The 24,479-nt window shown below is 43.7% G+C and overlaps 1 protein-coding gene across 2 annotated transcripts in view; it reads right to left on the minus strand.

Moving 5' to 3' along the window:
* The window catches only part of TDRD9 (tudor domain containing 9), a 151,790-nt gene that overhangs the window by 108,893 nt on the left and 18,418 nt on the right, over positions 1-24,479 (minus strand). The window contains exons 2-7 of one of the 2 annotated variants that reach the window (XM_075926468.2): positions 24,199-24,408; positions 20,590-20,696; positions 9,230-9,330; positions 7,165-7,386; positions 3,928-4,050; positions 2,804-2,884 (exon numbers count right to left, since the gene is read on the minus strand). In XM_075926468.2, the coding sequence (XP_075782583.2) occupies positions 2,804-2,884; positions 3,928-4,050; positions 7,165-7,386; positions 9,230-9,330; positions 20,590-20,696; positions 24,199-24,386 (822 nt within the window). In that variant the 5' untranslated portion in view covers positions 24,387-24,408. The remainder of the gene's footprint in view (positions 1-2,803; positions 2,885-3,927; positions 4,051-7,164; positions 7,387-9,229; positions 9,331-20,589; positions 20,697-24,198; positions 24,409-24,479) is intronic. The other variant, XM_075926469.2, reaches the window with a different exon arrangement.

Consider the following 24,479-nt stretch of genomic DNA (forward strand, 5'->3'; position numbering starts at 1 on the left):
GGTTTTAAACAAGCTCTCCCCAGCACCGGCTCCTGCCTGTCCTTGTCACACACCCCCCACTGCCTCTGTAGGAGGGGGCCAGACGGATATGTGGAGCTGGCAAACACAGAGAGCTGGCTTAAAAATTGGCTTCCCATGCGTATCAGCTCCTGCCAGCTCCTCTCAGAGGCCACAAGGCTGGGGTGTTGGGAGGGATGGCAGACCCAGTGCTCATGCTCAACTGGCTTTTAAGCTAGCTCCCCACAGGCACCGGCTCCCACCTCTCTCCTGCAGCCCACCCCCCGTATCAGAGGCAGCAAGGGGGGGGAATGCATGTAGTCAACGGGGTTATCAGTTAATCGTGTAGTCATCTACACATTGACATCCCTAATTCTCATTGCACTGTACTGAATGAGGCTGGCCTTGGAGCTGCTGAAGCAGGAATGATATAGCAGCTGCTCACAGAACTGGCAGCTCACAACACAGATTCTTCTGGGGTTGCACACACTGGCAGCCAATTGAGAAGCTGGTTCTCTCCACCTTCAAGGCTGATTTATGCAGTTCTGTTTAAAACCCACGGGGTGCACCTCAAGGAATCTATTTTTATTTCACAAACAAGCAATCTTTTTAACAGTTACCCAAGGAGCCATAAGTGACACTTGATCCAAAAGTTGAAAAACACTGCCATACACTTGTTTCTCCATTGCCCCACCAGTTGCTGAGCCAAGCTACATTCTCTCTCACTATCTTCAATACCCTAAATCATGTTTGCTGCTATTGCCCAACCTCCTTCCCATTTAGCATATCTTTCTTTTAGCATAATGCTGATAGTAAGTGCAGTACCACAGCTGATGTCTCTGAAAGCTATCCAGAGAGTAACTACTGCCTCGTGCTTTGTGACATGATGCCTCTGCAATTCAAAATTAAGTTAACTTTGTTTCCAACTCTCATTTCAAACTCATCTGCTATCCAGTATTATTTCTACTTCAGCATTTGTGCTATTGAGCCATCTAATCTCATTGAACTTGTCCTATATTATTTTTCCCAGCTGTTTTAATCTGTGTTTTTCCAAACTGAATTTCATTGTTACTTTCTGCCTATAATTCTAATTGCTCAAGGCCCCTTTGCAATATTTCTCTGTTCATGGATGTTTGCAACTCCTTCCAGTACAGTAATTCAGAATTACACTAACTTCTTTATTTCCCTTCTAGTTTGTTAATGGATACATTTAATAAGACCATACATAGACATGATTGTTATTCACTACAAACAAAAGTTTTCCAACTATATTGCCTCTGTAGCGCCACAGTACTTATGTGGCATACCATGCTCCGGGAACTAGAGAGCCAGTTTGTAAAATCATTAGGAGCATTCACACATTAATTATGGACCCAAATTTTTTAGAACCTACCATTAAACTGCACTTTAAATGTTTTGGGTTGGCAGCGTTAGCCTATGATCTCAATCCACTATGCAATTCATTTAAGTCACTTTTAAGACAAACAGCAAAGATCTGATTGAACATTATCCATATTAAGACTCTGCACTCTGTATTTGCACAAAGGAGAAGACTAACATTTTTTTCTTAATATGTGCATAGAAAATCTCAACCATAATATTATATTGGCAGATTTGTAAATACACTGTAATATAGTATTTGTATTTGTCATTTTCTCAAGAACTTTGCTCCATTTAAAAATATGCATAACAAATGAGCTTGAGTGTGTAAAAATATCACATTTAATCAAGCGGAAGCACTGCCCTTGACATCCAAAGTTTAATTCCGGTCAAACATTCATCTTATATTTTCTGCAGCCCTAAGCGCATTTTAGAAATTAATGCATCCTAACATTAAGAAAAAAAACGTAGACTACATTATATTGGCTAAAGAAGAATGCATGCTAGCTTATTAACATGCTAGAAAACTTACCTAGTGTTGCTCGGGTCCTCCAGAACAGGGTGCTGGCAGTGTGGGGGATGCAAGTGTCACAGCAAGGCCTTCGGGATGTGAGGACCTCACAGCAGGAGGCCAGGGGCATGGGAGGGTGCAGGAATAAGGACAGAAGATGAGGAAGGACTCAAGGCAAGGGATGGGGGTGGCCACTGGCTTCTCCCTAGAGGCAGCCCAGGACAGTGAGGACTATGTCACCGGCTTGTCCCTGGGAAAAATGGGGGCTCTCCCTCTCTTTCCTCTGTTACAGCCTGGGGCAAGGGAGTTTACTCCCTTTCCCTCCCTCACTCCTTCTGCCTGGCACCTCCAGAGGGATGGGGGAATCAGTGGAAGATGTCTTCCAAGCAGAGGGGCCTGACTTACCTGGTCTGCGGACAGGCAAATGGCGAAGCCCCAGCCCTGCTTGCTACTTCCCTGTTGCCATGGCTGCCCCCAATGCTCTACCTTGCAGGCCTGCTGCCCCCAATGGACACTCTCATTTTGTGTCCCTTAGAACAGCAGCCCTCCCTTTGCATTTTATTCAAAACTGCCCTTTTCCCCAGAGATTCCAGTTCTCCTGGCACAACCAAACCTTGACCTTGCCTTAAATTAGGAGTACAGGAAGCTGCATACCAAATTTGGTGGTTATAACTCTTACAATTTAGGAGTAGTTCTTGAAGAGACAGACTTGCAGACAGACACACAAGACCAACTCACTACAAATAATATATTACACGCACGCGCGCACACACATACACACACACACAAGGGTATTAGATAATATTTTAACTTCACGTGAGTCACTATTTTCAGCTCTTCAAAAACTATACTCAGTGGAGAATGAAAAGTGAATGTTATTTTATAAAAAGAGAGTGGAAAATAATTGAAACTTGCTTTCACAAATCGGGAATTTGTACGCAACAGTTTACGGACTACCAACAGCAGAAAATCCATTTCTTCAGTACGTTCATGCACCTACAAAAAGAAATAGTATGATTCCGGTACATTTGTTTTCACCTCAATTCCTCCTTTTAACAAACCTCTTTTTTTACTAGTTAATGTCACGCTGTACATTTTTCTAATTTAGACTAAGATTTTCATGGTAGGAAGTGTGTCTCAAAGAATCTGCAAATCACAAAAGTCAACACGCTTTGTAACTCAGCAGAGCAGTTTTGACAAACTAAAAATTCTTGTTAAAGATTTTTTCCAGGACCGACCTTTTCAGGGTCACTGCATTCCAGGATTCATTCCTCTGTCTTGTAAATATGACCTACATTCTTTGTTTCCAGATATGAGAACTTGTATTTGGCTGTACAAGAATGGCCAGGTATTTACTTTAGAATAGAGGAGGATATATAGGAACATTATAAAAAGTATTCAAAATAACGAATCACATTCTTGAGAAGATATTTGTGTCCAAACTAATCCAACTGTTCCAGGACAGCAATAGAGAAAAGTCTTATCGGTGAATAAACCAAGCACAAAAAGGATACCTTATTCTACCAGATCTAATAACATGCAGAGAACAGCAAAGCAAGCCTAACCACTCTTTCTTGCTCATACTCCTGGCCCATAGGAGGGCCATTTTCCCCCCTCCAATGCACTCTCTAAGTTATACTGAGGACATCTCTGAAGACTGAGGATCCTTGTTTAAGGCAGCAACAATCACAAAGTAATCCCCTCTGCATAGGCAAAGAGATGCCTGGCTAGCAATGAGCCACCTCAGCAGAAAGACTCATCTTAGATTTCACACACCTCTTTAAATGACTGATGTCTGAAGAGTCAGAAGACACCTCAGAAACATTTCAATTCAAGATATTTCCTTAAGCTTTTAACTTCCCTATCCAAAGGACCACTCTGGAACTGAATTAAGTCAGTCCCAGAACAATCATATAAGTTTCTTCATAAAATGTGTCAGAGGGATCTTCATAACTAAACTCAATTTAATTCTCTAAATCAGAAACAACAACAAAAACAGCAAGAGTTACTCTTTCAAATTAATTTTACTTTCAACTTACTTCATCTATGAAGATGTGTGTAAACTCTACAAGGCTCTTGGCACCAACTATTTTCTGAAGGAGCACTCCAGTTGTCACGTACATTAATTTTGTGTCCTTTGTTGCTACTTTCTCTAACCCAACCTGAAACACGAGGGGGAGGAAGATTTCATAATTCCAAATACATTTCATACATGATATACTATTGGACAATTCAAAATTCAAAGCAAAAGCAACGGTGTGTGATGCTTCCTATAAATATATAGCTAAAGCATCAAGATTGAGATGCAATATAAATCAGTTATGATAGTCCATTTAAACTCATAAAAGCAACTACAGAAGTATCCTTACTATGCATCATAACTTTAGAGCCCACAAACAATTAATTAAGGTGAAATGGAACAATATCTCCTTGGCAAATCTCAGAGCCACAATCAAATTTATATAAACAATGGCATTTGAGGCTAGTTTGAAACTAGTTGTTTTTACCATAGCGCCAACCTGAAAGAGTGTGAGGGGGGGAAAAAATTGCATCTTCATTCAAAATAGCCAAAGGAGGTGTTCTCAAAACTAAACAAAAAAAATGAACCAAGGAGAAGGTGTATAGGAGACCATTTTCAGGAAGAAACCAAATATGGGTTGCATAATCACAAAGAAATGAAGGTTCTGGACAGCTATGTTAAAAGGAGGTTTAATCATTTTAAAAGTTATGTAACCTTAATTATTTTGGGTGCTATCATGCCTCAACTACAGTTTGTCAGTGCAATATCATCCTTCTTGTTTTCTAATTCTTTGGATTGTGCTCAGCACACACAAATCTTAGGAAAAATATACATTAAAAATCCTGACAACAGGACAAATGCAACCATTTTATACATTTACGCCTTTTCCCTCCCTATGGGTATGTCTACACTACAAAGTTAATTAGAACTAACAGCCGTTAGTTCGAATTAACTTTGATAGGCGCTACACAGGCAAACCGCTTAATTCGAACTAGGTAAACCTCATTCTACGAGGACTAACGCCTAGTTCGAATTAAGTAGTTTGAATTAAGGGCTGTGTAGCCACTTAATTCGAACTAGTGGGAGGCTAGCCCTCCCCAGCTTGCCCTGGTGGCCACTCTGGGCACCACCAGGGAAACTCGTCTGCCCCACACCCGGCCCCGGAATCCTTAAAGGGGCACGGTCTTGCTACGGTGCCCTTGCCAGGTGCAAGCCTGCCAGCACCCAGCCAGCAGACCCTGCACCTGCCACAACACGAGCCAGCCACCCGCTGCCACCCAGCCCTCCACCTCTTCCCAGGACCAGGCTGGCGGCTCCCAGGATCCTGCCCGGGGCCGCAAGAGGCGGGCGCCCGCCTGGTCTAGTGCGGACATTGTGGACCTCATCGAGGTTTGGGGGAAGCCTCCAACGTCCACGACCTCCGCACTAGGCACAGGAAAGTGGCCGTCTAGGGCAGGATAACTGCCAGACTGGCCACCCAGGAGCAGGTTTGCATGAAAATCAAGGTGGGCCAGTGAGACCCCGACCCTGAGCCCTGAGCTTAGAACATAAAAACATAATGGCCGTACTGGGTCAGACCAAAGGTCCATCTAGCCCAGTAGCCTGTCTGCCGACAGCGGCCAACACTAGGTACCCTGGAGGGAGGGGATGGACTGAAAACAATGACCAAGCCATTTGGCTCGTGCCATCCATCTCCAGCCTTCCACAAACAGAGGCCAGGGACACCATTTTACCCCCTGGCTAATAGCACTCCATGGACCCAACCTCCATGAATTTATCTAACTTCTCTATTCTAGCCTTCACAGCCTCCTGCAGCAAGGAGTTCCACAGGTTGACTATTTGCTTTGTGAAGAAGAACTTTCTGTTATTAGTTTGAAGCCTGCTACCCATTCATTTCATTTGGTGTCCTCTAGTCCTTCTATTATGGGAACTAATGAAGAACTTTTCTTTATGCACCCTCTCCACACCACTCATGCTTTTATAGACCTCTAGAATATCCCCCCTCAGTCTCCTCTTTTCTAAGCTGAAAAGTCCCAGTCTCTTTAGCCTCTCTTCATATGGGACCTGTTCCAAACCCCTGATCATTTTAGTTGCCCTCCACTCTCCCACCCTCTCTCTTCCCCTCTCCCACCTCCTTTTCCCAGTCCCCCCGAGTTTTGTTAAATAAAGAGAGTTTCTATTTTTGACCACACGTGTCCTTTATTTTGTACATCAGGAAGGGGGCTAGAGACGAGTAAGTGGAAGGAGGTGAGGGAAGAATGGGGTACAAGCCCCCGATGCGGAGGACTGGGATGGCTCTGTGGGCTCCTCGGGGTGGAAACTCTCCTGCAGCCCCCCGATTGACCCCCCCTGGATGGCAGCCTGCGGCAAGTGCAGCCCGGCTGATGGCCGAGTGCTGTGATGTGCCAAGTGTGGGCACTCAGGGCACTCCAAGCCAGGACTGCTTTGCAAGCGGGGAACCTCTGAGAATTGTCTGTCCGGGGTGGGGGTCGGGACCCTTTAAGCACAGTCCTCGGCTAGCCTGAGACAGCAGCTCCACGCTCTAAGTCCTAATCTGATGCCCTGCCAGCACTGCTTCCGGCCATCCTTAACCTCGGTTCAGGGTCCACTCAATGTGGACATGCTAGTTCGAATTAGCAAAATGCTAATTCGAACTAGTTTTTAGGTCTAGATGCACTAGTTCAAATTATCTTAGTTCGAATTAACTAATTCAAATTAAGTTAGTTCGAATTAGTGCTGTAGTGTAGACATACCCATAGTGAATCAACTAGCAATAGTACAATTTACAGTTCAGAATCTAAACATTAAATAAAGGATCCCATCTAGAAAAAAACTGGAATGATGTATTTGTTCCACCAAATTATAACCGGGAGGCAACAGTGTCCATTTTTCCTGAAGTGATAAAACAGTTTTCAATTATACGCTCATTTTTAAATAAATATTTGAAATTTCCACCTTTGGAAGTGGATTTTTCAATACTACCTCCCGGTCTCCACTGTGGGAGGTCAACATAAGAAACTCTCCCATCAACTTCCCTTATTTTTCTCAATCCAATGGAGTACTGGAGTCGACGGGAGTGCAATTGACCCTAGGGATGTTAGCAGCGAGCTATTAACCATCCACTTCTGCCATAGTTCTGTTTTAAAAGCCATTTATGATTCTCTAGAATTACTTATAGAGCATTAAAGTAAGGTAGAGGAAGAATTTTTCTCATTTCTAAATTATATACTTTATACAGTTTGAAACATCATCATACCTGATAGCCTACAAATCCACCTAATACCCATGACCGCTCCCTGCTAATCCATCTTGCTATGCTGCTGGCACCAATTTTTCGAGGCTGGGTAACAACAATGTTGCAGTAGGCAGACCGCCGTGAGTAGTCATCCAAAATATACTGCGGAATTTGTGTACTTTTACCACTACCAGTCGCTCCACGTACAATTACAACTGAATTGCTTTCTACCAAAGAAACTACCTGAAATTACATTTTTTAAAAGAATGCTCATAAGACCATAAAATATGTTAGTATAGAATTTGAAACAGTACTTAACAATTTACTTCTTTATCTCCATATTATTTTTTAAAACTCATTTAAGGTAATAAAAGGAGATGAATGCTGATATACAGGTGAATATTTCTAATTAGAAAGTATGCAAATACAACTTAGATGGGGCTACTATACGGTGGATGCATAACTGGCTGGATGACCGTACTCAGAGAGTAGTTATTAATGGTTCACAATCCTGCTGGAAAGGTATAACAAGTGGGGTTCCACAGTGGTATATTTTGGGACCGGCTCTCTTCAATATCTTCATCAATGATTTAGATACAGACATAGAAAGTACGCTTATTAAGTTTGCAGATGATACCAAGCTGGGAGAGGTTGCAACTAACCCGGAGGATAGGGTCATAATTCAAAATGATCTGGACAAATTGGGAGAAATGGTCTAAGGTAAACAGGATGAAGTTTAATAAAGACAAATGTAAAATGCTCCACTTAGGAAAGAACAATCAGTTTCACACATCCAGAAAGGGAAGCGACTGTCTAGGAAGGAGTACGGCAGAAAGGGATCTAGGGGGTATAGTGGACCACAAGCTGAATGAGTCAGCAGTGTGATGCTGTTGCAAAAAAAGCAAACATGATTCTGGGGTGCATTAACAGGTGTGAGTGAGCAAGACATGAGAAGTCATTCTTCTTCTCTACTCTGTGCTGGTTAGGCCTCAGTTGGAGTACTGTGTCCAGTTCTGGGCACCGCATTTCAAGAAAGATGTGGAGAAATTGGAGAGGGTCCAGAAAAGAGCAACAAGAATGATTAACGGTCTGGAGAACATGACCTATGAAGGAAGGCTGAAATAATTGGTTTGTTTAGTTTAGAAAAGAGAAGACTGAGGGGGGACACGATAGCAGTTTTCAGGTATCTAAAAGGATGTCATAAGGAAGAGGGAGAAAACTTGTTCATCTTGGCCCCTGAGGATAGAACAAGAAGCAATGGGCTTAAACTGCAGCAAGGGTGGTTTAGGTTGGACATTAGGAAAAAGTTCCTAACTGTCAGGGTAGTCAAACACTGCAATAAATTGCCCAGGAAAGTTTGTCGAATCCCCACCTCTGGAGATATTTAAGAGTAGGTTAGATAAATGTCTATAAGGGATGGTCTAGACCAGTGGTCCCCAACCTTTAGAGGCTCTCGGGCGCCCGGGGACAGGGCCACATGTCCTGGGTCATGCCAGGGGCGGAGCCGCACATCCTGGGGCACGCCGGGGGTGGGGATGCCCTTGCACCCGGCACCAGCATATGTCCCAGGGCCGGGGCCGCCCAAGCGCCTTGTGCTGTGGGCCCGGGGCCGGCGCCGCCATCCGAGCCGCGCACCTGGGGCCAGCACTGGCACCGCGTGCCCGCATATGCTCCAGAGCTGGGGCCGCCCGAGCGCCGCGCCCCAGTGCACCGGGGGTGGGGCCAGCCCAGGTTGTCGGCGGGCGCACAGAAATGCCCCAGCGGGCGCCATGGCGCCCGCGGGCACTGCGTTGGGGACCACTGGTCTAGACAGTATTTGGTTCTGCCATGAGGGCAGGGGACTAGAATGACCTCTTGAGGTCCCTTCCAGTCCTAGTATTCTATGAAACGGTAACTGAAATGTTTTAATTATGAAAATATGTTGTTAAAATTGGGTTTGTACCACAAATAGAGCCTTTCAATGAAACAACATTTCATCTGGGATTAATTTAATAGCAGAATCTTCCTTCTGAAAAATTTCAGTGTAGATTTGCATTTTTATTCCATCAATAGCAAAATATCAATTACATCAATAACTTTAGTTTACCTCTTCCTTATATCTGGTTATAGGCAAATCAGGGTATTTATAGTTAGTTACTGGTATACATGTCACATCATGTGATTCACATGGAAATGGTGATGGAGAAGCTGGAAAAAAAGACAAAAGGATCAAAGGCAAGTTGCTATAATTACAACAAAAATGTGAGCTACTGAATATATTCACTGTATCTGAAATGTAAACTTCAAAGGACACTATATCAAGGTTTAACTTATTATTTACTTACTAATACTCAAAGTAATTCTGTGAACAAACTAAAGGTATCTATTCACTATATATGCAACTGTCAGGTGGTTTTGGTAATTACTTTAGAAGACATTTGTTTATCTCGTTTTTGTACACTAATATCATACTCATACACTACTCTCCAATCTAACATGCTATTGGAACTACTTTTTAAATAAAACTTTCTTTACTTTGCTCTTTTTATCACAGCAAGCCAAAGATCCTGCACAGTCCTCACAACTATTACTTCTATCCCAATTCCTAGGAATCATAGCCTGTTTTTCAGAGAAACTACCAATTTATCCATCTGTTCCAAACAACTGGATAAATAGAAAGACCACCAATTACTACATGCTTGTACCATTTGTTTCCTTTCATCACCCCATCCTCGAATTGAAATCCTTTTCCTTAAACTACAAATAAAGCCATATTTTGACATGAAACCCAGATATTAAACAGTGTCATCTTCATTTAACATCTGATCATTAATTTATCTCCTAAATAAATTCTACAGTCTTGTTGCCAGGACACTAAGCTAAGAGAATTTCCAAATTAATTTATGGACACAGCAACTAGAGGATATATGAAAGAAATCCAAAAATATTTTAATGCTAATGTTATCAAGGCACATGTATAGCAAGAGAGTAAATGCTAGCTCCAGAACAAGTGGAAAAAACACAAGCGCACAAAATCTGTAGGCAAATGCTTTTATGCAAGTGCAATTAGACATCACAGGTGAAAACCCAGCCCTACTGAAATCAATGGTAGAGCTCCCGTTGACTTCAGGATTTCACTCCAAGTCATGAAATATACTGATATGAACAGGTACAAAGTAACTTTAAAGTTACTAAATGACATAAAAGCAAAGTTTTATTTTTTTAAATCAAATTGGGAAACATAGGAAGATTCCTTAATTCAAAAAATAAAATAATCTATGAATAAACTCTGTACCCAGCTAGAGATGTGAACTACTAGTCGACTCCCCCATCTTGCTGACTATCAGAAAGAGGCAGCAGGGGGAAGAGGAAAGGGTGCTTCAAAGTCCCGGGTCTCCCTGCAGCACTGCCACTTTGAAATGCCATGTGCAGCCTGGACCAACTGGACTCCCAGGGTGCATCTAGACTGCATTCCTCTTTCAAAAGAGGAATGTAAATGAAGGGAATCGAAAATGCAAACGAAGCGCAGATTTACAGATCTCATGCTTCATTTGCATAATCGCGTCCAATCGCTTTTTTGAAAAAGGGATTTTTTTCCAAAAGAACCGCATCTACACTGCTTTTTTTTTTTTTAAAAAAAAAGAACCTTCTTCAAAAGAAACCTTATTCCTGAAAAAATTAGGTTTACAGGGTTTTTCGAAAAAGGGTTTTTTTCCCCAAAAAGAACCGCTAGTCTGTTTTTTAAAAAAAAACACAAAAAAAACAAAACAAAAACAAAAAAAACACTTTCGAAAAAGCGATTGGACACATTATATGCAAATGAAGTGTGAGATTTGTCAATCTACTCTTCATTTGCATTTCCGATTTCCTTCATTTACATTCCTCTTTCAAAAGAGGAATGTACTCTAGACACACCCCCAGCTAGCCGGGCTGCATGTGGCGTTTCAAAGCAGCAGCGCTGACCCCGGGCTCCATGTGGCTCTGCTTCTTCGAAACACCGCAGGGAGTATGGGGCCAGAGGCGTGCTTATCGACTAATTGAATAGTCGATGCAAATTGCGTCAACTATTCAATTAGCCAGTACATCTAAATTTAATATCCCTATTTCCAGCATAGGCTTTTCTAAGGAATAATGACAACGAATGTTTTCACAGAACATTCACAGATTACAAACTCTGAGGCAGAGATTGTCTTCCTATGCATTTGTAACATATCCGTATTATTATACTGCTAACATCAACCCTATTAGGCTTTGGTGCTAAACCACACAAATAATTGTACATGAAGCAGCACTGAGGTTGCTAGGCATTTCTAAAAGAGTTTCCACTGTCAACAGGCACCCTCCACAAACAACCCTTCCCATAATATCAGAAGTATTTAGCGAAGCCTAGATTCTATACAACATAAGAGAGCAAAAGGTTCAAATAACTGCTACACACTGGATCAGCTGGCATCAACAAAATATGGAGAAGACAGAGATTTGTATCAAAACAACAGTCCCTAACGAATATTAATATTGTCTTTTTCCAAAAGACTTTTTGAACAGGATTATAAATATATTCCCCAGGAATATTCACATATAGCATTCTGTCACAACAACATGATGCAAAAGAATAACTGACTGCCCTCTGGCACGTTCAAAGATGTCACTATTCAGACATCAGAAGCTCTGCATGATATGACCAACACTGGAATGAGTCTCAATTTGTTAGGAAAATGCTTCTGGTATCAGTGTATTTTAACCATTGTTCCTAAAAATGTCACTTTTAAAATTATTTAAGATATTTCTATGTAATAATTGTATTACACTCAATACTATAAAACAAAACAAAAAAAACCCCAGCATGGTTAAAATATAAAGGACATAAATGAAAGCCCAATTCCAAAAGTGAAGGAGGGAATTAAAGGAGAAGATAATAAAAATAGATGTCATAGTAGCTTTCAGGACAAGTTTTAAAAAGCTTTATGGCCAGGGGCTGTTCCAGATGGGTAGGTTCCTCTGGACCACCCTGCACCGTGGGTGGGGGGCTTCTCTTGCTGGGCATCAATTAACAGTAAGCATCACCCGGTAACATTAATTGGTTACCCATTTACATCCCTAATTGTCAGAGGGGGCTTGTTGGGAGACTTATAGGTAGTGCTAAAGCAACAGAGGGTGGTTAGGAGGAAGACTCCCCTCTGGAGAGGTTATTCCTAATTGCTTGTGGCAAGGTTTCTTGAACCTTCCTCTGGATCACTAAACTGGACTAGATGAATCACCAGTCTTGATCCACTAGGAAAATTCCCATGCCCCTACATGAAGTAAAATAAGTACCACAAAACAAAACAAAAACAGAAACTGCTGTTAGTTATAAGTGTCCTAGCACACCTAAAATCTGTGATCATTAACATTTTACTACTAGTACTAAGATTTCCTGTAAGATAAATGCTTTGCTTTTTGGAGAAAAAAAAAAACTTTTATGCCTAAGGGTACATCTAGACTACATGCCTCTGTCACCAGAGGCATGTAGATTAAGCTACCAGGCATAGGAAAATGAAGCGGCGATTTAAATAATCGCCGCTTCATTTAAATTTACATGGCTGCCGCGCTGAGCCGATCAGCTGTTTGTCGGCTCAGCGCGGCAGTCTGGACTTGCAGGTGTCGACATCAAAGGCATTTGTCGACCACCAAGGTAAACCCATCCCAGGAGGCATACCTGGGTGGTCGACAAATGCCTTTGATGTCGACACCCGCGCATCCAGACTACCGCGCTGAGCCAACCAACAGTTGATGGGCTCAGCGCGGCAGCCATGTAAATTTAAATGAAGTGACGATTATTTAATGAAGTGGCGATCCTATGCCTGGTAGCCTAATCTACATGCCTCTGGCGACAGAGGCATGTAGTCTAGACGTACCCTAAGGTTATACATTTATGCAATAGGAATCTTGCTTATTTGGAAGAAAAGTTAGCAACCATAGATTTCAAATGTCTTAAATGTTTTGTGATACTGAGTCTTGCTAGGTTTTTGCAGCTTTGTCCCAGAATGCCTAGGGTCACCTTCTAGTCCCATTATGATCCAGTCTGCTTAGTTTCCCCTCAACTGATACTGTTCAGGTGGGAGCAGAGCACCTATTAGAAGAGATAGATTGCAATACAGTAATCTACATGAACTGAGCTCCCACATCATGACAACACAGAACAGGAGGAAGAGAAAAAGGAATAGAAGGAAGCAAACAAGAGAAATAACAAGAGAACATCTATATCGAGGTGGGCAATAATTTTTTGCCAGGGGCCACTTCACTGCTTCTCTACCCACAGACCATGATTGCTCTGGGGATGGGGAAGTGCCTTTTCCCCGCCAAGAGGATCCCCATAGGCACCCATGCCCCTGACAGTGGAAGGAGAATTTGTGAGCTCCCCCTTCTGGCCTCAGGCCAATCAGGGCCAGGGGAGTACGCAAAGTCTCCTCCCGCCCTGCCAGGAGCATGTGGTGTTTCTAAGTGCCACATGCTCCTCGCAGGGTGGGGGCAGGGCGGAGGAAACTTTGTGCACTTCCCCCGCCCCCAGGCTCTAATTGGCTTGGGGGTGCGGGAACAGTAGGGCCTCTGCAAGCCAGATCTGACCCATGGAAGCCCTTTTGCCCACCCCAATCTATATGGTATTCCATGAATTTATTTACAGTGAATGAAGTAATTAATAAATGCGGTTTCATTAAATGACAACTTAAAGGAGGGATGTTACTATCTGTATTATACTGACTGTATAAATATGATGAAGTTTAACGACAGGCCAAGAAAACAGAAAAAGGAGAAATAAAAGGGTATCAGGAAAAGAAAATTAGCAATCAGAAGTTCAGCAAAAATTTCCCAGCTATTTCTTTCATAAAAAGTATTGCAAGCACCGATCTCATTTAACATTAAACAAACCAAAGCACTAGAAAATGTACGTTAGGTAAAAAACTTGTTTTAGCAAGGGAAAAGGTGCACAAATGGCATTTTCCCATTATCACTCAATGGATAATTGCATAACGAGCTGTTACTCAATTCAATAACTAGTTAGCTCATTTATTTTACGAAACTTCACACGCAGAGCAAATCTGATGCCCTCTCACCTAGTCACGGAAAGACATGAAAATACTAGTGCATACACTGTATCTCTATCTAAAAAGGACTGTCCTACATTACCATACTACTTTGCCTCAAAATAAGTTAATCATTTGAAGCTGAACTGTCTTGACATCCTAGTCAGTTTCACACTCCTTCTACCAAAGCTGCTGGGAAAGTGGTGCAGTCAAATTTCTCTCTACTAAAGGCATTTTGAAAGGGGAGACACATATACACAGAAATAAATTGGAGTGGATGACAGCAGTGCAGGAAAAAAGGCCAAGAGAAATGACAATCAATTGGACTGGTAACTGGAACAATAAAGAATGTTGTTGATGCATCTGACCAAGTGGGCTCCAACCCATGAAAGCGTATGCCCAAATACATTTGTTAGTCTTTAAGGTGCCACAGGACTTCTCGTTGTTTTTACAGAATACAGACAATAAGGTCACCCATTATGTTAATTTTGACTGACTGAATGGACACAAAGTCAAAGGTGTTAGAGATCCAGTCACTGTACAACACTAAATAGTCCTGATTCAAAGATTTAAGCACAGAGACTTTAACCAACTTAGTCCCATGGCAAAGCTAGATCTTAAAAAATTAAGGGTTCTACTAAAAAGACACAGGAAAAAACCATGTTTGGAATACAAATCTAGTAAGACTTATTCCTTTTTGCTTTAGCTGTAGTTTTTAAGAGGAAAAAAATTCTTCTTGAATAGTTTTCCAGATATTATTAAAAAGGGTAATAACTGTCCTTTTAGAAAAAAGTGAGAAGTGGGGAAGGAAAAGTCAGATGAAATGGTCTGGAGCTTTTTTTAAAGTCCAAATCCTGTTTCCTAGAAAACAAACATAAAAGGAAAAAGCAAAGAACAAAGATAGAAAATGAAGCTTCTGTCTCTGGTGATGACTCCTATTTGCACACTAACTGCTAGGTTGCTATAGCTGAACCAACGACAGCGATGATGAAGTGAAAGATCTCTTTTATGAGCAGCTAGAGGTAGAAGTCAAGTCATCACCTCGACATGATGTGATGATTATCATGGGTGATTTAAATGCAAAAGTTGGGAGCGACAACACCAACAAAAAGCGTGCAATGGGAATACATGGATGCGGGATAAAGAATGAGAATGGAGAAAGGCTGGTTGAGTTCTGTGACACCAACAACTTGGTTGTTGAAGGTACTTTGTTCCCACACCGTGACATCCATAAATTGACATGGTATTTGCCCAATGATAGAGACAAAAACAAGATAGATCATCTGCTCATTAATGGAATGTGGAGAAGATCATTGCTGGATGTGAGAGTGAAACGTGGGGCTGATTCTGGAAGTGACCATCAATTGGTAATTGCAATGGTGAGACTTGAACTCCGGAAGGCACAGAACAAACCTCATATACAACCAAGATTTGATATCCAAAAATTACAGGACCCACGCATAAAATACAGCTTTGTCACACAAGTAAAAAATTGATTTCAAGTGCTGCAGGATTTAGTTACAGAAAGTAATGTTGGTAACATCAATACAGTCTATAATAATATAAAGACTGCATACCATCAGAGTGCTGAAGAATGCTTGGGCTATAAGGAGAAGAGAAAATCTAAGCAATGGATCCAACCAGATACTTGGAAGTTACAGAGGAGACGTAAATTGAAGAGTCAGATGATTAGCACTCGATCAGCAAGATTACAAGAACGTTATAAACAACAGTATAATGAGGCCAATAAGATAGTTAAGAGAATGGTACGTGCTGATCGCTGTGCTTTTGTCGACGACCTCACAAAAGAGGCAGAAAGTGCTGTGGCTCGAGGAGAACAAGGACAACTGTATAGAATTACTAAGCAACTGTGTGGTAAGTACCATTCCATAGTCAGCCCACCTATTAAGGATAAGCAAGGAAAATTGCTCACAACACAAGCGGAACAAGACGCATGCTGGGCTGAACACTTCAAAGAAATATTTAACAGAGAATCATCGGAAGAAGGTGTTAATATATGTGGAAGGGAGACAGATTTAGATATTAACATCGATCTACCTACCAAAGAAGCAATTATATCAGCAATCAAGAAACTGAAGAACAACAAAACCCCAGGAAAGGACAACTTGAATGCAGAACTTTTCAAAATAGACCCAGAGACAGCAGCTGGAATACTGGAACCACTTTTCAGAACAGTTTGGACAGAAGCCTAAGTACTGGAGGATTGGACTAAAGGGGTGATTATCAAGATCCCAAAGAAGGGCACACTCAGCGATTGTAACAACTGGCGCGGAATTACCCTTCTGTCAATACCCAGCAAGATCCTCGCTAAAATCATCATAGGTAGAATATCAACAGCAGTTAATGAAACGCTGAGGAAGGAACAGGCAGGTTTTAGAAAAGGTAGGCGTTGTATAGAACAGATCTTTGCTCTTCGTAACATCATAGAACAGAGTGCAGAATGGCAATGACAACTTCACGTGAACTTTGTAGACTTTCGATAGTGTAGACAGAGACAGATTATGGCAGATTTTGAGGGCCTATGGAATACCGTATCATATGGTGAAGCTCATTAGCAGCTTCTACAAAAATTATAGCTGTTGTGTTGGAGGAAGCGATATATGGTTTGAAGTCAAGACCGGAGTTCGTCAAGGTTGCGTAATGTCGCCACTGCTCTTCAATCTTGTTATTGACTGGGTGATGCAACGTATGACTGAGGAGGGGCATACCCGCATTAGATGGATGCTTTTCTCTACACTTGAAGATCTGGATTTTGCCAATGACTTGGCACTTCTCTCTCACACTCATCGGCATATGCAAGATAAAACAGATAAATTAAATAAGTATAGTTCACAAGTTGGCCTTAAGATAAACCAGAAGAAGTCAGAAGTCATGACATAACACAAACCCCCATCAAGATCAATAACAACGATCTTCCTTTTACTGATAGATTTGTATATTTGGGTAGTATCATCACCCCAGATGGTGGAAGTAAGCAAGACATTCAGAATAGACTGAGTAAAGCACGAAATACCTTTATCAGTATGAATAACATCTGGAAATCCTCAAAGTATAGCGTGCGCACCAAGCTGAAACTATACAATAGCTGTGTTCTCCCAGTGTTTCTCCATGGAGCAGAATGTTGGCGCATGATACAACGAGACCTTACTAAATTGCCTACATTCCATACCAAGAATCTTAGAAGAATAATCAGGATATTTTGGCCAAATAAAATTTCCAACGAAGACCTATTGTCTCAGTGTAAACAAGAAGACATGGTCACTATAATTATGAAAAGACGCTGGCGATGGATAGGTCATGTGTTACGAAGAGAAGACGGATCTATTAAGAAAATTGCACTCCACTGGAAACCAGATGGGAAGAGAAAGAGAGGAAGACCAAAAACAACCTGGTGCCGAACGGTAGAACAAGAATTAAAAGACCATCATCACACTTGAGGAACAATAGGCGCTTTGGCCTGCGACCGACAGAAGTGGAAGGACTTTGTTGCTGCCCTATGCGCCATTGGCGTAACGGGCAGTAAGTAAGTAAATAAGTGCTAGAGAAAGACAACTCAGAATACAGTCTCATGGCCGCTACAAAACATGACAAACTTTTACCAGTATCAAGGATATTTAGAGGATAGCCTTAGCTCAGGGGTGGGCAATAATTTTTTGCCAGGAGCCACTTCAGAAATTTTTGAAGTGACCCTGGGTTCCACCAGAAGGGGCGGGGCCTCAAGCAGAAGGGGCAGGGAGAGGATGCTTCCCTGATTCTCCACCCACAGATGATGACTGGTCTGAGGATGGGGGAGTGCGTGAAGTCTTTGCCCCCCCCCCCCCCCAGAGGTTCCCCCTAGGTAGCCATGTCTCTGGCGGTGGGAGGAGACTTTGCATGCTCCCCCCTTCTGCCACCAGGCCAATCAGGACTTGGGGGTGTGGGAGCGCACAAAGTCTCCTCCTGCCCTGCCGTGAACCTGAGGTGTTTGTAAGTGCTGCGCGCTCCTTGCAGGGTGGGGTCAGAGCAGAGGAAACTGTGTGTGCTCCCCCGCCTCCAAGCCATGAATGGCCTGGGGGCGGGGGAGCGTGAAAAGTCTCCTCCCCTGCCAGCAGGATGTTGTGCTTCTAAGCGCCAAGTGATCTTTGCAGGGTGGAGGAAACTGTGCACGCTTTCCCCCACCCACAGGCCTTAATTGGCCTGGGGGCAGGGGAGTGGCAGAGCCTTCTCAGGCCAGATCTAGCCCACGGAAGCCCTTTTGTCCACGTCTGCCTTAGCTGCTTCTTTGGTCTTAAAGCTTTCATCAGTGTTGCAAAAGATACTGTCTTGTGCGGCTAAGCTAGACTCGTATTACAGAGAGTACAAAAAGATATTAAATTTAAAATATGGTAGATGAGAGAAGGAAAACAGGGAGATGGCCAGTCTCACATTTCAGGTGATGTTCTGGATTTATCCAAAGCCAGTGGAGGTGATAATGTCACCTGGGTCTCTCTCTCTGACCTGTATATTTCTCAGGCCCAGGATAGAGAAGGCTCAACAGTCTGATGGTGAACCCCAAAATTGCAGGCCACATTGGGAGCAGCAGCCATCAGTCTCCAGCCTAGTCTACTTGAGTCTCTCCCTAATGACTACTTTTTAAGGACCCCAAAAGGGAGTGGTGGGATTACAGGCAGTCCCCGGGTTACGTACAAGATAGGGACTGTAGGTTTGTTCTTAAGTTGAATCTGTATGTAAGTCGGAACTGGCGTCCAGATTCAGCCGCTGCTGAAACTGACCGCCAGTTCTGACTTACATACAGAATCAACTTAAGAACCCCAAGCATCCCCAAGTCAGCTGCTGCTGAAACAGATCAGCAGCTGATTCCAGGAAGCCCGGGGCAGAGCAACTCTGCCTCAGGCTTCCTGTAGTCACCGAAGGTCAGTTTCAGCAGCGGCTAAATCAGGACGCCTGGGGCAGAGCAGCTGGGGTGCTGCTGGGTTGCTCCAGTAGCACCGCTCCTCGGCACTACTGGACCAACCCAGCAGCACCCCATCTGATTCAGCCGCTGCTGAAACTGACCAGCAGCGGCTGAATCAGGACTAGAGCAGCTGGGGTGCTGCTGGGTTGGACCAGTAGCGCCCAGAGCGGCGCTGGGGGACCAACCGGCAGCACCCCAGCTGCTCTGCCACAGGCGTCTGGCGAAAAGCCTAGTCTGCTGGGGGGGGGGGGGGGGCGTACTAGCTTCGCGCCCCCCCACCCCCCACCCCAGCAGACCAGGAAGACACGGGCGGCGGACCGAGACGCACCGCGGTCCCGCCGCCTAGGTCCTCCGCAGCTTTGCTCCCAGTCTCCCTGGTCTGCTGGAGACCAGCAGACCAGGGAGATGAGGAGCAAAACCTCTGAGGATGCCGGCAGCAGGACAGCCGCGGGGCGTCTGGGCTGCCTCGCTGCCCGAGCCCCCCGCGGCTTTGCAAAGCCGCAGGGAAGCCGGCAGCGGAGCAGTCCAGGCGCGCCTGGGCTTCCTCGCTGCCCGAGCCCCCCCCTCGGCTTTGCAAATCCGCGCGGGGGGGGGCTCGGGCAGCGAGGCAGCCCAGGCGCGCCTGGACTGCTCCGCTGCAGGCTTCCCCGTAGCTTTGCAAAGCCGCAGGGGGGGGGCTCGGGCAGCGAGGCAGCCCAAGCCCCTCCGCGGCTTTGCTCTGCATCTTCCTGGTCTGCAGACCAGGGAGACGCAGAGAAAGCCCCAGAGTACACGGGCGGCAGGACCGCGAGGTTCCACAGTCCGTGTACTCTGGGGCAGCCCCGTTCGTAACTGTGGATCCGACATAAGTTGGATCCTCGTAAGTCGGGGACTGCCTGTATAGCCTGTTCTCTCATTTTATCTTTATTTACAACACATCATTTTTGGGCCATTAGTTTCCAATCCCACACTCCTTTTGTTTACCAGGCATGACATCTCAATGTAGAGCTTGTGCTATATCAGTAGACCTTTTTGTTTGGACTACTTTAGTTCATCTCCCATTCATATCCTTTTTCCATCAACATTTATTATTATAGATTACTGAAATATTTTATACATTTTTGTCTATTTTCCCACAGTTCGATTAACAATTGGGAAGGCTTACTAGGCCCATATTACCACAAACAATGTCTTAAAGTATACATGGAGAAACCTTCTTACAGAATTAAATATCTGCATATATTGTAATCCTAAATTAAGCGTGTATAATTTTATTAAAGTGCATTGCATCTGTGTATGTGAGCCTGCACACACCCCACTTATACATATGAGTCAACTATTCACTTAATACCAGCCTATCCTTACACAAAATAGAATAAAGCCATAATATTCCACAAACAGACCCCCCACAGTTTAAGCTTTTTGGTTTTTTACTTTATGATCGGGAGAAGGAAAAGACCATTCATTATTCACCTGCTCCACATGTAAAGTGAACACTATCAAATTTGTCCAATTCTTGAGTCTCCAGTTGTCTGTATTTTTCAATATATTCATCTCCAGCATTCTCTATGTTATGTTCCCTGAAGAAGAAATGAAAATAAGTTAGTACATGCTTTCTAGCCTAAGGAAAAAGGTAAACAAATCTCTTGGGATAACAGGATTATTCAGTAACTTCAAGACTTCCACATCATGCCACAGCAGGATCTACCCTACAGAATGCACACCCCATGCCCCAGTGTTGTCCTTTGCATCCCAATGCTATCCCGAGAAAGGCAACACACTACCGGAACATCTTTATGTTCTGAATTTGAGGCCCGAGTGACCAATAATGAAAAACACATGATAATTTAGCACCTAATTTTTCCATCAGAATAGAAATTAAGATTTTTTTTTACAAAATACCCAGATAATTCTGCTAAGAAAGGATTGTACAGAACCCTATAATTTTTTAATATCTATTTTGCATGACTCTCTGGAGGTAGAATAGCAACATGAAAAAATATGATCATATTTGCTGTTTTAAGGAAATGTATCAAGATGAAAAAGGGCAGGGTTTTTTTGGAGGGGGAGCGTTACTGGGAGAGGGGAGGCCCTCACCCGGGGGTCCATAGTACTCCCCCCTCCTCCCAACTGCCTGCCTGTCCGAGTGCCTCTGCATTCACAGTCTTTATTGGCGTCTGCAATCCGGCAACCAGAATGTCAGCCTCATCTCTCCTCTGGGCTGGCTGCTAGGAACGCTGCTGGAGAATGTAGGGGGGCTTGGGCCCGCCCTCACTCCAAGCCCCGACCCAGGGCCCTAAGGACTGGGAATTAGTTCCCAGTTCCGGGTGGTGGGGTTTGAGACCCGAAACTCACCAACCCCCCGGGTTCCAAAACCCTGCCCTGGGTCGCTTCCTACCTCCCTTTGCCTTCGCCTTCTCAGGGTCACCTCTCCTCCCTCCTCTGGGCGATCTCCGTGGTTCATGGCAGTACCGCTTTTAAACGTCCCATGGCGGTGTCCGCCGACATGGCAAGTGTCATGATGTCACCGATGGCCCCTCCCCCCTGTCTTGCGGGCGCCTGCCCAGGCATCATTCGCCCAGACCCCACTGTACAGCGCCCTCTAGAGAAGGGGGCAGATGGCTGCCCGGTCTGCCTCCCCAAGCACCTGGGTAGGCGTCGCCGATTGGGGGGAAGCCAGTCCGATCACCTCCCTCCCCCTGGCAGCAGCGGCACAAGCCCCGCAGCAGCACGACCAGGGCTGTGTGGCTGTCTCTCCCCAGAATTCCGGGCATGGTGCGGCCAGTGTGGGGATTGCTGACACGCTCGCGACACTTCCCCCAGGGACCAGGAACAGCACGGGCAGCCGGCAGGTTGCTGGCCCGACCCAGTCATCCCCCCAAACTGCCGGGGACGACGTAGATGGCATGCGGGTTGCCAGCACTACCCCACCACAGAGGGGCAGAGGAAGGGAATAAAACTATTAACTAGCATTAGATCAACAGCCTCACTTGAAATCCTCAAAAATTATATTATTCATATGATGCATCCTGCCATTTCATAAAAGTATGATTTGTAATCACGATTCCTTTCTAATAATGGCTGTTTGCTTTCTTCGATTACTAAAATAATTAGTCGGTCGCCAGTTTCAATCATTCTGCTCCCTTGCCAGTCTAACATTTCAGTCTCTCCACTCCCTCAGAAAAACAACACAAACCCATAAATCAAAACATTATGGCAATCAGGTACTATTGCAAGTGCATTGCACCTACTGCTATGTCTGTTTAATCCATTGATAATCTTAGTCCAAATCATACTCTAATGACACTGTCACAGAAATAACTTACTGTAGGAACATCTAATTTATACATTTCCTTGACCCAAACAATCAAGCAACTGAAAACAGTGTCTTACACAGGAAGTGCAAACAACCTTAATGATAGGGACTACTAATGCCCCCACCTATAATACAAACCACTGTGTAGATGTTCAGCCTTCTCCAGCTTTAGGATCCTGTAAGGTTGGACTGTCCCTGAGCTCTAGCTGCAGCCAGAGCCTGAACATCTACACTGCAATTAAACAGCCCCTTAGCCCCACGAGCCTAAGTCAGGGGCCCGCTGCAGAGATCTAAATGAAGTGAAGACTTGGGATGTAAAATTCCATTTAATTGGGTAACCTTATCTGAAGCACCCCCACCTCTGCTGCAGCCAGACTGGAGCAACCCCTAGTCACAGATAAGGGCAGCTCCAACCCAGCTGGAGCAGCCCCTGCCTGCAATGCTCCCAGGCCACCATGGACAGTGGCAGCTCCAGATGCCCAAAGCAGCCCCTATCCACGGCAGGCCCTGCAGAGCTGGAGCAACCACGGGTGGCGGGGAGCTGTTCCAGCCCCCACCAGTTAATTGGAACAGATAAGTATCACCTGTTAAGGTGATATTTACTTGTTAACCAATTAACTTTTCACATCTCTAATGTAGACATACCCAAAAAGAAGTTTGGCTGGCAATGCTCCTGGTTGTTGTATAAGGGGAAATATTTACAGAAGGTGAGCTACTTTTTTTCCCCATTTACCTCTTCTTATATGATTTCACTGCTGTCATTTTTGCTAAGCTATTACTGATTTTATTTCTTTCATATCAACTGTTTTTAAATAATTTATTGGCACTTGTTAGGAACAGACACCACTGTGGTAGTGTTACAAATCTAAACAATATAAAAAAATTAATGTCAAATGAAATGAATAAAATACAACTGTCATTTCAGGAGAATTACTGGAAGGGAAATATAGTTTCACACCAGAAATTGTTGGCACATTCAGCTATAAATGCTCTCAGTGCACTGAGGGCGCCTTGCTTTAAATAAATTCAGCAAGAGAAAGGTCTTCTTGTACTTGAAGCTATAAAATGACCTCAAATAGGTCAACCAGGCAAACATTACAAAAGGAAAATACTGAGTAAATTTTAAATCAGAACACTCTTTGAAATATCAGAAAACAGACTTTTTTGAACAGTTTTCACAACAGAAAAAAGCTCAGACAATATTGCACACAAACACATCAGGCCCAAATAAATATTTTAGCATTTTTCTTTATATTTACTAAATATAGTGCATTTTAGGCTCCAATGTTTTAAAAATTGTTCAATACAAAGATGCGTATATAATGATGTTCCTGAAAATAACTTTGATTCCTGCAGCAAATGCTTGACCTATGAAGAGAAAGTTAAGTGTTTAATAGCAAGCTAAAATGATTAAGACTCTGTCCTTTTAAGGAAGATGCTGCTTACAACTTCTTTTTCCTTCTCCCCAGAGTTGTATTAAGTGGAAAAATACATAATTCCATTCTATTCTAGTCTCAGATCTGCCATTAAATTTCATTTGAGAAGGATGTGAATACACCCAAATTGGGTGGCATGCATAAGCTTAATCAAAATAATCAATGAACGGTCACAAACGCAGCATTCTTTGGTGCAAGTTTACAAAAACATTTAATTGTCATGTTTCCGATATATTTATTTTTCCCGCTTTTATTTCCATATCTCATTCACCATAACACAGCTATTGGTATGGAATTAGAAGTTGCACTCAAAAAAGCGAAGTTACTCACCTTGGTGCAGTAACTGTCATTCTTCGAGATGTGTCTCCCCGTGTGTGCTCCACTGTAGGTGCTGGGCTTGCCCCGGCGCCACAGATTGGAGACTTTTTGCAGAAGTAGCCGGCCAGATCACACATGCACAGAGGCGTCGCGCAGCGTTCATGCCCTTTTATACACGCACGAGATCTGGCTCTCGCCATTTCCTCGAATCTGCCTCAGAATCTGAAAAACATAAGAAGAGACTCTGAAGCACGGAGGAGGGGAGATAGTGGAGAAACCACGGCAACACACGT

This window comes from Pelodiscus sinensis, chromosome 5, assembly GCF_052426305.1.
Source record: "Pelodiscus sinensis isolate ZL-2025 chromosome 5, ASM5242630v1, whole genome shotgun sequence".
Lineage (NCBI taxonomy): Eukaryota > Metazoa > Chordata > Testudines > Trionychidae > Pelodiscus > Pelodiscus sinensis.